General features: G+C 44.3%; 1 protein-coding gene across 2 annotated transcripts; it reads left to right on the top strand.

Annotated features, from left to right (window-relative positions):
• Positions 1-297: 297 nt before the first annotated feature.
• stat3 (signal transducer and activator of transcription 3 (acute-phase response factor)) lies at positions 298-13592 on the top strand. Of its 2 annotated transcripts, XM_056406484.1 has the most exons (24): positions 298-504; positions 2994-3143; positions 4018-4261; positions 4363-4455; positions 4593-4674; positions 4838-4938; positions 5148-5299; positions 5987-6145; positions 6481-6573; positions 6687-6746; positions 6865-6894; positions 6995-7088; positions 7175-7222; positions 8289-8372; positions 9067-9165; positions 9288-9423; positions 9504-9556; positions 9650-9744; positions 9871-10010; positions 10096-10317; positions 10712-10754; positions 11135-11194; positions 12205-12302; positions 12555-13592. In XM_056406484.1, exons 2-24 carry the CDS (start codon positions 3016-3018, stop codon positions 12596-12598), a joined length of 2358 nt encoding a protein of 785 aa, XP_056262459.1. In that variant the 5' UTR covers positions 298-504; positions 2994-3015; the 3' UTR covers positions 12599-13592. The 2 variants fall into 2 exon arrangements, with proteins under 2 accessions (XP_056262459.1, XP_056262460.1); XM_056406485.1 differs by lacking the exon at positions 11135-11194.
• Positions 13593-14774: the final 1182 nt, after the last annotated feature.

Genomic DNA, 14774 nt, shown 5'->3' with positions numbered 1-14774 from the left:
TGACTTCCAGGCCGGCTGCTCTGTCGAACTGCACGTCCTCCCTCCGCCAGCGAACGCGCGCGCTGCCCTCCTCTATGGTCCACCCGGCGGGAGGGCCGGCAGGCAGGAACAGCGCAGTTGCGACAGCAGTAAACACGACGTTCTCAACCTACCGCGCCATGAAGTCCCGCCTCTCCGACGTTCTGATTGGCTACGACAGAATAACCGCCTCCTATTGTCCGTTAGGCCTGTCAATCAAGCAGCGAGCAGGGTTTGTTTGGCTGGGAGCACTGCAGCAGGAGGTGGGTTCGGCGAAAAGCTCTCTACGTATGTTGGAGGAGTGTTTCCCGTGTTGGCAAGAAAACCCAGACAGTTTCGATCTTTTTCTGCGTGTTGTTTCTCGCTTTTGTGTGCTCAAGTCTTACGAAAGTCGTCACTGACTGTCGTCGTCAGTGTTTTTAAATCGAAAGTCGGACACTTTTTTTTTTTACGGAGAAACTTTACAAAGGAGTAACAACGAGCTAAGTAAGCGACTTCTGCTTTTGGCATGTTTCTTATAACTGAGTAACTATTAATCAACGTGTTGTTACAGTTACCACATTCATGCACTGGTCGGTCTATTTGACACAACACGTTGCGTCTATGTTATGCGCTAACGTTATTCATGCGGGAGAAGCCATGATGACGCTACGGTGTTACATAAGTTATTAAAGTGGCTCGTGCGCGGTATCTGCTCCCATCGCGTCTCGCTCCTCGCCTTGGGGCTCTCTAGTGCAGACACCGAGTCCGGGCTGGTTGTCATAAGTTGTGTTAATGTTCTGCTCGTGTGTTCTGGTCGTGGTCATCGACACGTCAGTTGTTTCCTCGCATTCAGACCCAGTCAGATGCAGGTCATTGTTGTGTGAGCCTCCATTGGCACGCCCATCTGTCTGCAGGCCATCACATCTGCCAGTCAATTATTATATTATTCCGTTTCTGTTTTTGAAGGTAATCTGTCCAAATCTTCACATAGTCTTGATTTTTCAGATGCATGTGAAGAGTTTAATTTTTAATAAAAAAAACAATATTTTGTTCATAGTGATGCATTGTGTCACAGAGGCTACTACACTATTGTGTAATCAATATTACTAGAATCAAACCACATCTGTCATGAAATAGTTATTGACCTAGTCACATGGCGTTGCACAATAGTGTTGTTGTTCTCACCTGTGTTTTTAGGGTCCATATCATGGCTACTGCCCTGGTCACTGATTCTTTTATTTGTTCAAGGAAGTATTTCCTGGAATCACGATGACATGATAAATACATAATCACATCTCCCAGGGCTTTAAAAGTTGGGGCCACGTGTTTACTGAGCACTGGAGAAGGGACACCACACATCTGGCTGGCCTGGCACATTTCTGGCAAAGTATACTTGCATACGCGTGAAACTGGAATAAAAACTTCAGACAAAGATATAAAAGATATGGTGTGAAGGCAAAAGTATCAATATTTGGGGAAAACACATTTTCACAAAGGGACCCCAAGTTTATCATTTATAATGTGTGTGTGACCCAGACAAAATGTTGAAATAATTAGACCAATATGGATCTATTAATATCATACTGCCCATGACTTTCTCTTCTCATTATTCATTATAAACTGGTTGTTAGCTAGTAGCCAGTGAGGATGAAGCATCACCTCTATTCCTCACTGAGGGAGAGAGGTGGAGAGTTTATGTAAACTCTGTAGACTGAGATACCGTTTCTAATTGCAACCCAAATTCACCAACAAACAAAAAAAGCAGGAAACTCTAATCCAGGTGATGAAAAATGAAACTAATTCTTAGTTTCGAGTTGACTCGGCTCTGATGTGATTCTCTTCAGGGTTTCACATGTCAGAGAAACACATTCATAGACAATTTTGGTTCTGTCTCTAATATGCTATTTTTAAAAAAGTCCTTACCCATATGCTGTCGTCATAAATGAATTATTGTGATCCCTTTTGGGCATTTAAATGAAATGTAGCATCTATGTTGTTGTTTTTTGCGTTGCCCTAATTAAAAAAGAAAAAGAAAAACACTGGACAATTGAACCTCACTCTTACCAGTTCATTAGACACACCTGTAGAATATTAGTTGTTGAGGCTGTAGTTAGTGGATTTATACTGGGTTGTACAAGACTACAACTCTTTCCCCTCACGTATGGGGGTGGGAAACACATGAAGCCTCCAGACTGGTAACCATCGGGCTCCATCAAGTACAGGAGGCACAGAAACATGCTCAGATGTTGAATGCTTGTTTAAACTTCAAACACTATCTTTATTTCTGTCAGCGAGAGCAATATCTTAGCTCCTGGAAACCGAAAGCATAATCTATTTTCTCCGTGAGAACATATCTTAGTCATCATCCAACGACGGCAAAGGTGAACTTCTGTTTTTTGTCTCTCGACTGTCGTCCTGTTTGCTCGCCACAGCTTCGGCAGACATTGGATGGAGGCCGAATGCGACTGTGAGGCTCAAACAAAGGCCTCAGTTGGCCATTTAAAATGGAGGCGAGAGGAGCCGACCGCCTGTTGGATTGTGTCTGCTTATTGTGAGTGCACCGCCTAGAGCCCTCCGGGGGAAAGGGTAGCCGGCTGCTGCTGAGATGTGAAGGCTGGCCGGGCCGACCGCTTGGATCTGATAGATAATCGCGGTCTGCAAGCAGCTGTGTGTCAAGAGAATATGTCTCTCCAGTTTCAAATCCATACGGTAGCTCTTCAGTAGCTAAGAACAGGAAGAGAGGCTTCCTCTGGAATGTATTCCTGTCTGCTTATGGAGTCGACAGATGTTCATGTCGGACAATATGTCTCGGTGGAGGCGGAGCCTTCAACTGAACAGGAAGTGACGGTTGCGAATAGGAGGCCTCGTGACATGTTCAGAGGAAACCAGACGTTTCGCCACGTCTCTGTCCGACGTGCGACGCTTCAATAACAACGAACGCAGACACTTTGTTTCATTTGTGTCGTTGACGCCATATGTGTGTGTGTGTGTAGGTTTTTGGAGGCGTGTGTCAGGATGGCCCAGTGGAACCAGTTGCAGCAGCTGGATCCCAGGTATCTGGAGCAGCTCTACCACCTGTACAGCGACAGCTTCCCCATGGAGCTGCGGCAGTTCCTCGCCCCCTGGATCGAGAGTCAGGACTGGTGAGACGTAACTGGCATTCCTGGGCTCTTGTTTGAAAAACACGTTTTGTTTCTTATGTCTGCGAACAAAAGGTGGCATTAATTCACTCTTCAGTTGGCAGTCGGCCATTCACCTGGATAGCTTTCCACAGAAAGCTTTTGTGTTTTAGCCTTCATTCCTACGCTGTTACTCATCACAAAGGTAAACCTGAGCATCTCAGAGTGATTTAGCTTTTCTCTTCAGATCTTTCTCTTTTTTTAGCCCGAATCAAATAGTAGCACCTGCAAACGTTTTCTTTTTCTTCTGTCCAATTTGTATTTTTAAACTATCATAACAAAAGAAATATTGCATATTTTCTAGGGCTGTGAAACGATTACAATTTTTAATCAGGTTAATCACAGGTTTCTGTGGATTAATCATGATTTATCACATATATACATTTACAGGGCTCTCAAGACAGGCAAGAGCTCCGAGAAGAGTTGTTGACGGGGGGGGGGGGGAATGTGACTTGTTTTCGTCCCGATGTGCGCGCACACGCCGGCATCCGAGCTCTGCGGCGCGCGAGACGGAGATCGGAGTCGTGTTAATGCGACACGTAGAGACAGAATGACATGCTGCTGGAGAGACGACCAACAACAGACGGATTGGAAGCTCATTCTGCGCATGCGTTAAATGCGTTAAAAAAAAACTAATTAATCCTGTAATTTAATTAACTGAGTTAACGCGTTATTTTTCACAGCACTAATATTTTCCCTTCGTAGTCTCCCTCATGTGGGGTACAGGATATTTTGATGACATTTAAAAAGCATTCGTGACGTGAGCTGTGCTTTGACCTTTTACCGGCTCTCAGAAGGAACTCTGCGTTCTCAATGTCCTATAATCTCCTTTTATCAGGGCCTACGCTGCCAATAAGGAGTCACATGCCACACTGGTGTTCCACAACCTCCTGGGAGAAATCGACCAGCAGTATAGCCGTTTCCTGCAGGAGAACAATGTACTCTACCAGCACAACCTGCGCAGGATCAAGCAGTATCTGCAGAGCAAGTACTTGGAGAAGCCCATGGACATCGCTCGCATTGTGGCCCGCTGTCTGTGGGAGGAGCAGAGGCTGTTGCAGACCGCCACCAGTGCCGTGCAGGTAGAGACCAGTGGCACTAACCTGGCATTCACACGACATCGCAGAGCTTCAGTTGGTGGATTCCAGGCGGTACAGCGGTGTTTGTTTTTATTCTCTCGCAGGACGGCCAGGCAGCGCATCCCACGGGGACGGTCGTCACGGAGAAGCAGCAGATTCTGGAGCACAACCTCCAAGACATCAGGAAGCGAGTGCAGGTCGGTTTCCCACCGAGGACTCGCTGATTAAGTATTTTAAGACAATCAAATATTCCTCAACACTGTTTAACTTGACAACATGAGTCGGTGTCTTCTCGTAAATATATAAAACCTCCTTTTCTTTTCTTTTTTTTTAGGATATGGAACAGAAGATGAAAATGCTCGAGAACTTGCAGGATGACTTTGACTTCAATTACAAGACATTGAAAAGCCAAGGAGGTATTCTAATGGATATGTATTTTCTCAGCTTTAGCAGTGATATTGATTAGTTGGACACATTTTAAATCTGTTTCAAATGATTTATTAAACAAATCTAACTTTTTTGACATAGATTCAATGAATTAGATTGTTTTGCTGACCTATGACATCACCCTGTGTGCAGAGTTGTCCCAGGACCTAAATGGGAATAGCCAAGCAGCTGCTACCAGACAGAAGATGGCTCAGCTCGAGCAGATGCTGAGCGCCCTGGACCAGCTGAGGCGGGTGGGTGTCAATAATTGACCATATTATGAATTTGGTTTAAAGAAAAAATAACATAAAGAACAGTTTTGTTTGACAGGTGAGTTTAAGCATCGGGTGTGACTTCAGGGTCACACCCAGCTTGAGACAAGCTACCAGTGACATTGAACTGTGGTATTTGATAATAACTTATCATCCTTAATTAACACTGTACTTGTTGTTGTTGTTTTTAGCAAATTGTGACAGAGATGGGAGGCTTGTTGACCGCCATGGATTATGTACAGAAGAACCTGACTGACGAGGAACTCGCCGACTGGAAGAGAAGGCAACAAATTGCGTGTATCGGAGGTCCACCGAACATCTGCCTGGACCGCCTCGAGACCTGGTAACCACGGATGCACATTTTAAACATAGCGTCAGTCACATTAATGATCAATTCATATTTAAAATGTAATACAAATTAAACGTGTGGTAATTATTGAAGAACTCTGGTAAGTTAGGTATTGGAATCGTACATTAAATAAAATATATATTCATTTTAATCCAATTGAATAAACAAACTTCCATCCACATTGCTGCCTGTCCAGCATCTTTCCTGCATTGCTACCTTCGCATTGAAAATGCGGAAGGTTATGTTTTGATCGCCGTGTATTTATTTATTTATTTATTTGTATGCGTGTTTCTCGCATAACTCAAAAAGTATTAAACCGAATCGCATGAAATTTAGTGGGATGATTGGTTATTATCCGGGGACCATTTGATTACATTTTGGGATCGATCGGGTCAAAGGTCAAGGTCATGAAAAGGTCAAAATCTTCTTTTTTCCATAGCGCGGCCAATTTGTATCCAATTGGCATGCAACTAATGCCAACATGTTCATAATTTAATGCCCAATCTTGTGATATGCGAAGGTATGAGCTCTACCGAGTGCCCGTTCTAGTTTACATTTGTTTAAATGAACGACCTACAGGCTACATTTGAATCCTTGACTCAAATGAACATGTATTTTGATGGACTAGAGACATGTTCCATCCAGTCGTCTCTCTTGAACCGCGTCTGATGTCCTCACCAGGATCACATCCCTGGCGGAGTCCCAGCTCCAGATCCGCCAGCAGATCAAGAAGCTGGAGGAGCTTCAGCAGAAGGTGTCCTACAAAGGAGACCCCATCATCCAGCACCGGCCCGCCCTGGAGGAGAAGATCGTGGACTTGTTCAGAAACCTGATGAAGAGGTACTGCATGGGACAAATATTTACCGTACGACTGCCCGGGCTATTTTCTTTACACGGTTATTATAATTGCATGAATATTGGTTGTTGACCTAAAGTAGCTCTCTGTGGTGGAGAGCGTTTGAGCTCCCGCTAACTAACCACGCAGAGCTTTCAGTCGCTCAACAAATGGGATGACATGCGAGCCATCTCCATTCTCAGGAGTCAGGAAGACTGTGAGATGCACTTAGGAGCTGCAAATCATTAGGAAAGGAACCTTAGACCCTGGGTTCACTTCACCATGTGTTGCTGTGTGCTGGAGCTTTCTTGGCTAACACATGATCCACTCTGTCCTCTAGTTCCTTTGTGGTTGAAAGACAGCCCTGTATGCCCATGCATCCAGACAGACCTCTGGTCATAAAAACAGGAGTGCAGTTCACGAATAAAGTGAGGTAAGATGAAGGCTTGCAGAAGCAACATTCACATTTGTATGCATTGCATGTGTCCCATGTGTCTGAAGGGGCAACATTTTATATCCTCATCCCTTTTTCTCTCCTTTCCCCAGGTTACTTGTAAAGTTTCCTGAACTCAATTACCAGCTGAAAATTAAAGTTTGCATTGACAAGTGAGTTTTTAAAAATGTATCTGGAGCTTCGAACGTTTACATGAAGTCACTAAAACACGGATGTGACGGAAGACTTTATGAGAAACTGCTTTACTGATTCCAACTGTTTCTTTCTTAGGGAATCTGGGGATGTGGCTGCGATTCGCGGGTACGACTTTAAGAGCACTTTTATTTTCAAAGCCTGAGCATTTACCTTAGGGTGTTTAAAAAGAGTCTCACTTCATGCCGTTCCTTGATTTTCTTTCTAGGTCGCGGAAGTTCAACATCCTTGGCACCAACACAAAAGTTATGAACATGGAAGAATCCAACAACGGCAGTCTGTCAGCAGAGTTTAAACACTTGGTGAGTTACCGAGCTCACAGAGCTCACTGCTTGACAGTTATCTGATAGACGCCCGCTGTGGAGCACTAACTTCCTGTTTGTTACAGACCCTGAGAGAACAGAGGTGTGGTAACGGCGGCCGGACCAACAGCGACGTAAGTACTGTTTGACACTGGGTGAGATAGCGAGGCAATCTTTAAGATTTCAGTCCGGTTGATTTGGCGACGCCCTATTTACTAATACTTCAGGTCCCACTAGTCTAGAGGCAGCAAAACTAATTATTGTTGCTTTAACCCTCCTGTTACCTTTACATTTACTAACATATTTTACCCTCGGGGTCAATTTGACCCCAGCAATTAAAACCTCCAGAGAATTATTAGAATTCATATTGTTTCCCAAGTTTAAGTGTGAGGTACTTTATGTTTGTTTGTTGACTACCTAAATAGCCCTTTAAATATATAACAAAGTTGATATTTCTTATATGTTTGACACAGTGAAAAACAGCCTGGGGTCAAATTGACCCCAAAGAACACCGACGTTAAACATCGAATGGGGTCAAATTGACCCTAAAGGTAACAGGAGGGTTAATAATGAATTCTGGCAATAATATACCCTTCTTTCTTCTTTCTGTGAGGACGTATTTTTAGGCCGCACACGGCAAAGTGAAAGTAGTTGGTTACCTCTCTGAGGAGCTGAAGGTGTGCAGCTTGTAGCCCTCTTCATGTCACCGCTCCCTGAGGCTGCTTCTTGTTCCATCTCTCGGGAGCAAAGGTTACTCACCTCATAGATAGATAGTGATGCATCGGACATACAGTGGATACGCAAAGTATTCAGACCCCTTTAAAATGTTCACTCTTTGTGAAAATATCACATGGTCATAAGTAGTCAGACTCTGAATACTTATGACCATGTGATATTTCAGTTTTTCTTTTTTAATAAATTTGCAAAAATGTCTACATTTCGGGTTTTTTCTGTCAAGATGGGGTGATGAGTCGACATTAATGAGAAATAAAATGAACTTTTTTGATTTTAGCAAACGGCTGCAATGAAACAAAGAGTGAAAAATGTAAAGGGGTCTGAATACTTTCCGTACCCACTGTACATTTGAATGCATTTCTTTGAGGTTGCCATTGTGCTCGTGACCTTGGGTACACATGAACAGCCCATGCACTACACTGTGTGTGCTCTACACTAGAGGTTTGAACAATCTGTCTTCTCCAGGCCTCTCTGATTGTCACAGAGGAGCTCCATCTCATCACATTTGAGACTGAAGTCTATCATCAAGGCCTGAAGATCGATCTGGAGGTCAGTATCAGTCAGCATCTCTGTGAACTTGGAGACATTTACGTACACACACACACACACACACACCAGAAGTCGGCAAAACTCTAAAGCGTACCGTACGTTGACGGCAGCGTTGTTCTTTGATGTACCCCTGGCAAACGAGTCATTCACAAAGTCGTCCGCCTCCAGAGACTGTCACCAGCTCTGCTTTTATAGGAGCTGTTACTCAAAGTCAAACCTCCTCCATCGAGCCACATGTAGTGACCGGGGGAGAAAGGCAAGACCGTCATCACCGCGCCACGCAGCTTCCGCGCTAAAACAAAAACACAACGAGTGGCGTGAGCCTCAGAGCGACCGCATCTGTGGCCTTTTAGTCGTTGTCTCCGTCTGGCATATCGCGTGAAGACACGTCATGTGAACCCGCGAGGGATTATTCATTTAGATTTTATTCTCGTTTCGTATGAGTCAGAAACTAAGCGGGGACTTAAACCCTGGGCCTGATTAGCTGGCGCACTAGAACATGTGTCTTCTGACGCCTCGGCATATTATCATTGCATCATACCCACAAGCGTGACCCGGATCTCGGGTCGATCAAAGCGGGGGCATATTTTCGCGTCATTGTGCAGTCGTAAATGTCAGCAAGGAATAACCTCAATAACTGTGTCTTGTAGAGTAGTGTGTAACATATGTGGTCATGTTTCCTCCATTTGTGCAGACTCATTCCCTGCCTGTGGTCGTCATTTCCAACATCTGCCAGATGCCGAACGCCTGGGCCTCCATCCTGTGGTACAACATGCTCACTAACCACCAAAAGGTGAGCCAGCGCCCTCTGGTGGAGAGAAGATGGACTCCGCTGCAGGAGAACGTTTACGCGTCACGCTTGTATGTCTGTTCGTGGCGTCAACACACGCTTACGGCCCGGGTGTCTCCGTACAGAATGTGAACTTCTTCACCAAGCCTCCAGTGGGGACGTGGGACCAGGTGGCCGAGGTGCTAAGCTGGCAGTTCTCCTCCACCACCAAGCGAGGCCTGACCATTGAGCAGCTCACCACACTGGCTGAGAAATTACTAGGTGAGGAGTCCAAAAAGCATTCAACCTCACACCTGTGTCATTTATGAACGTGTGATGCTATTCTGTGATTGTCCTTCCAGGGCCGTGTGTCAACTACTCCGGCTGTCAGATCACCTGGGCCAAGTTCTGTAAGGTACTGACCTTTTTTAAAAAAGCAACCTCGCGGGTTCAATCGGCCATCGGCATTGCTTCAGCGTGAGTTATTTTTCTTCTTCTTCCTCGACAGGAAAACATGGCTGGCAAAGGCTTCTCCTTTTGGGTGTGGCTGGACAACATCATTGACCTGGTGAAGAAGTACATCCTGGCCCTGTGGAATGAAGGGTGAGAGGTCGTCCGTTATTTACGAGTCCCTGGGATTGCCCGTTCCGTATTGCAGAAAGTGTTTTCAACATTTTCAAAATATACTCTAAACTCTAATTCTATGACCTCCTGTGGCTTTTCTTGCAGGTACATCACGGGCTTCATCAGTAAAGAGAGGGAGAGGGCCATTCTCAGTCCAAAACCCCCCGGAACCTTTCTGCTGCGCTTCAGTGAGAGCAGCAAGGAGGGCGGCATCACATTCACATGGGTCGAGAAAGACATCAGCGGTGAGTTTATTTGAATGTCTATAATTGTCCTCGGGCGACACTATATGTTCTGCGTTGGCCCTGAGCGTCCTCGTATTGTTTCTAGGAAAGACCCAGATGCAGTCAGTGGAGCCCTACACCAAGCAGCAGCTCAACAGCATGTCTTTCGCCGACATCATCATGGGCTACAAGATCATGGACGCCACCAACATCCTGGTTTCACCTCTCGTGTACCTCTACCCCGATATCCCCAAAGACGAAGCTTTTGGGAAATACTGCAGGCCGGAAGCAGCCCCTGAGCCGGAGACGGGAGGAGACCCTTCGAATAGTAAGTCGCTGCCTCCTTCTCTTCGCTTCGTTGTTTACACAACTGGTGCAGCACAATCCGAGCCTTAAACTTTACTGAAATCAACTCCAACTAAACCCTTATTTAATTGTTTTATTCACTTCTATAAGTGTTTTGAATTGTGTAGTTTCAGTGCAGATGCATGTGTTTGTGAAGTCCTGAGCATACGACTGGATTATTGAGATTGTTATTATACTGCACAGATTATTTAATAGTTTGTGAACGGATGTTTTGAGAAAGTTTCACTAATAAGTAGTTTACATACACATGGTTCCTTTAAGAGAAGCAACACATATTACTTAGTGTGTATGCTATTTATTTAGTATTGTGCTCAGTACTATTAGTTGTAATGCGTGCGTCTTCTTCTACCTGGCAGCTACTCAGCCGTACTTGAAGACAAAGTTCATCTGCGTTACGCCGTAAGTATTTGTCACTTCCCTTTTCTTTTTTTTAAAATCATTATTATTTATGGAAAGATCTCGTGCCACCTGGTGACCTCCACTTATGTTCGTCACCGATGTTCCTGATCATAATCAGAACTTCTTTTTCTAAACTGTTTTCACTCTGTGAGTCATCACTGTCGGGCCGAGTAGATTCACGTTAGACTGCAGTCCACACACCCGCCATCACGGCGTTTCCTAAGATGCAAAACGTGTTTTTCATTGGGATTTATTGAGATGAGTCAAACCGTGAAGGAGGAGGGGGAGACGAGGCTCAGCTGCAGCTGGGTGTGGTAGCGTGAGGGCTGTGCTGCTGGGTTGTGAGGGCTGCTCAGTGAGATCCTGACCTGTCTCCGTAGGTGTCCCTCCGTGTTCATGGACTTGATGGACAGTGAGCTGCTTGGGAACGGATTCCCAGGGTAGGCGTTCGGGGGGGGGGGGGGAGTGGCATGTAGGGAGGGCTTTGTGTGTGTGCATCTCGCCACTTTTGTTTGTGTGTTTGTCGGGCGGGCTTTCAGTGCGGTGTCCCCACATAACTCCTCTTTATTGTTTCCAACTCACCGCCCACTTGTCCTGCGTCCTAATACCAGAGCATCCCCCCGCCGTCCATCAGCTTCTCACTCCGTCCGGGTCTCACTCCATTTCAACCAAATCCATTTGTATGAATTCAACAGTCCATTCATCAGAAATCCCATATATTGAGAGAAATGAATGATCACGTCAATGAAATAAATGCATGTGAAATGTGATGTGTTGAGCCTGAGTAAAGGCCTGTATGAGCTAACCAATAACTGTGATACCTGTAGCTGTTATTATCGTGTCCGTGTGGACATGATTGGTCGATAATGAGCCAGTTGGAGATCCTTTCGCTCATTAACCTCCGTGTTGAACTGGGGCTGCACCAGTACTGACTCACATAGCTGGATGGGATGTCGGTGACAATCTATTCAAGTCAATGTTTATATACTATGTGCATTATAAACTGGAATTTAGACAATTTGTTGCTGCACTTAAAAGGTTCACACTTGAATTGGGATTCCTTCACGTTGAAGATGTTCATCAAGTCGCAAGTGTACGATTCATTATTTCGATAGCCGACAACAATTGAGTCGATGCATATCTTGTATTTATTTGTTATATTTATCTTTACAAGCCATGTTCAGTGTAGAGTTCCTGTGAAACAATGCAGATGAACCGGAGCCCATGTACTCGTCAGTGAGATGAGGACATCAGCCGTCAGCTGGGCGAGATGTTCTCGACATTGAACGTATTTTTGACTAACACAAACAGTATAGCAGGACTCTCTCTCTGTGTGTGTGTGTGTGTGTGTGTGTGTGTGTGTGTGTGTGTGCGTGTGCGTCCATCATTGGGCATTTCGGTGTGTAACACACAATTCTTCCTCTTGTTTTATTTTTGCTTTTTCCCACAGCACAAACTCTGGAAACACCAGCGACTTGTTCCCCATGTCGCCGCGCACCCTCGACTCGCTGATGCACAACGAAGTGGAGGCTAACTCAGCACATTTGGGTCAGTCAGTTACACACACACACACACACACACACACCAAGAAGGACACCAGTTAAAAGTGCTCAATCGATGATGCGTCGGTCCCCTTTTGGTCAATCTCAATTGGATATGATCGATCAGACTTTATTCAAAATTGTTGCATTTTTTAAAACATTTTATTGTATGGACCATTATATTCCATTTTTAATATCTTATTCGTGATACATCGACATACCTAATGGATGACTAATATTAATCGTTGTTCTTCCACAGAGTCCCTGGTCACGTTGGACATGGACGTAGCATCACCGAACTGAAGAGATCTGTCCAGTTTCTTTATTTTCTTTGATTCGATATCGTGATCGGTGATGGAGGACGTTATGATGATTCTATTTCTCACCCTCTGTTCACATAATCTGCCTGTACAGTTCCTGTGTAAAAAAAAAAAAAAAGACTCCCTTTGTCGCTGAATGATTGGACGTCCTTTAAGAAGAGCGCTCGTCCCGGTTCGGGGTCCCGCGGTCCTCTCGCCGTGGGGCGGTTGAGTGATGATTACCTCGTGTATTTTAAGGCAGCATCCTGCTCCAATTCAGCACTTCCGCGTCTGCATATATGTCTCGAGTACCTTTTTAATTATCTGGAATTATATTTTTGAGAACATTGTATTGACTTTTTAAAAAATGTTTATGACTTCACGTGTTTTTTCTTTGAATAAGAAATGTAACAAGAATAATTGTTGTATAAGCTATGGCGCTTGGTAATTGTACTATTTTCATAATTTCTAGCCCCCCCCCCCTCACCCCGCCAAAATGTTTTTCCTCTGTGTCCCACAATACCTCTGTGTCATTTTAAATGGTTTCTGTTTCATAATAGCGGTCAGAAGGGATTGTTTCTTATATATTTCTTAGAGCTATTTGGGGTGTTAAACAAACTAGAGAGCGGAAAAGACAAGGAATTTATGACACATTATTTTCCCCGTATGATTTCTTTATTCCCCTTTTTATAGTGAGGTAAAAAACCTTTTAAAGTGACTTCATCACTTATCAATACTGTCATTCATTATGTCATATGCACTCGTCTTTTGAAATGAGCAGTTTTTAATACTTTTTTTGTTGTGCATGAATTCGCCTGACACGACAAAGAGATGTAACGTTTTCCTTTTCAGAGAAGACATAAGCGCCGATGCTTCAGAGAGGTCAGGAAGTGTTTCACCATCAGGCCACATGAGAGGGTTTCTGTAAAATATGCTGTAACTATTCTTTATTTGGCAATAAAAACAAGCAGTCAAGTAATCTGTTTGGTGCTATTATTGTCTGGCTATTGAGTGTTTTATTTATTTAGAAACAATTTATGTCTGAACACTTACATTTCAACTTTTCAACTGTCGTATCCCAGATGATTCAGACGTATGGATGTAATAACCTGCCTGATGAAAATGGGCTGATTGAAGCACATTCTACACCGAGGTGACGAGTGAAACGTTGGGGTCACGGGTACTTCCATACATAAAGGTTTCCACATATAAAGCCGATATGTGACATAAGTCTCTGATTCTGAGAACTGGATGAGAAGAGTAACGCTGGAGTTTTATTTTTAAGTGAGTTCTCACACAAAGAACAAAGCAGTCATTAGATCACACTTCTGATCACGCCGGAGGAAGTCTCCAAAACAGGTTGTGTTGGAGTGAACTTCATTCTGAGGGCAGATAACGTGATGTTTCCAGGAAGTGGCTGAGGATCAGCATCCGGAAACAGCTCGTGATTGGGAATGTAACTGAACAAAGCAACGTTTACAGGAACGCAGGCGATTAACCAAGAGGAAGGCTGAGCTATGGAGCCATCCGCCATCAATAATGATGCAAGCAATAAACAGCTCATCTTTACGAGGCCCCTGTTGGTCCGGCCTGCTGCAGGGGAATGAAGCTGAGCTGTAATGCAGGACACGCGTATATTGCACAATATGGAGTTTGTTGTGTCTTTATGCTCACATAATCATCCGGGACGTTTTCATATTGAAACTGTAGAAATGGTGCATGTGGGGCTCCTTTCATGTGCAAATAACCTATATTGTGTGTGTGTACAAATAGCAAAACAACCGCACAGAACAGCAACCAGATCTTCTTTAAAACAAATTTTTTTTAAAAGTCTAAAACAAATTGAAAAGAAGAAAGAAAAATAAACTAAAGTGTATCAAATGTGATGACAAAGAGCGGGAAAACCTGGAGGAAACACAAATTATCTACTGTGAAACACTAGGCGGTATAGTGGTGTTTATGTTTTGGATGCCGGGATTCAAACGTACGGCAACATAAACTATTTATACATAAGAAGTGACCTCATTGCACTTCCTTTTATTTGTATTTCGAACAAGCAGCTGTCTCTCAACACGGGATGCCTGGACTTCCCTGACTGGAGAGCACGTATTACTCGTGTGCAGCCCTGTTACATATCCAGCTGTGAATCCAGCTCGAAGGAAGCTGCTTCTGCATCCTCT

Source organism: Pseudoliparis swirei, chromosome 23 (genome assembly GCF_029220125.1).
Source record: "Pseudoliparis swirei isolate HS2019 ecotype Mariana Trench chromosome 23, NWPU_hadal_v1, whole genome shotgun sequence".
Classification (NCBI taxonomy): domain Eukaryota; kingdom Metazoa; phylum Chordata; class Actinopteri; order Perciformes; family Liparidae; genus Pseudoliparis; species Pseudoliparis swirei.
The sequence above is the reverse complement of the archived record's forward strand: the minus strand, read 5'-3'. Positions and strand labels throughout refer to the sequence as shown.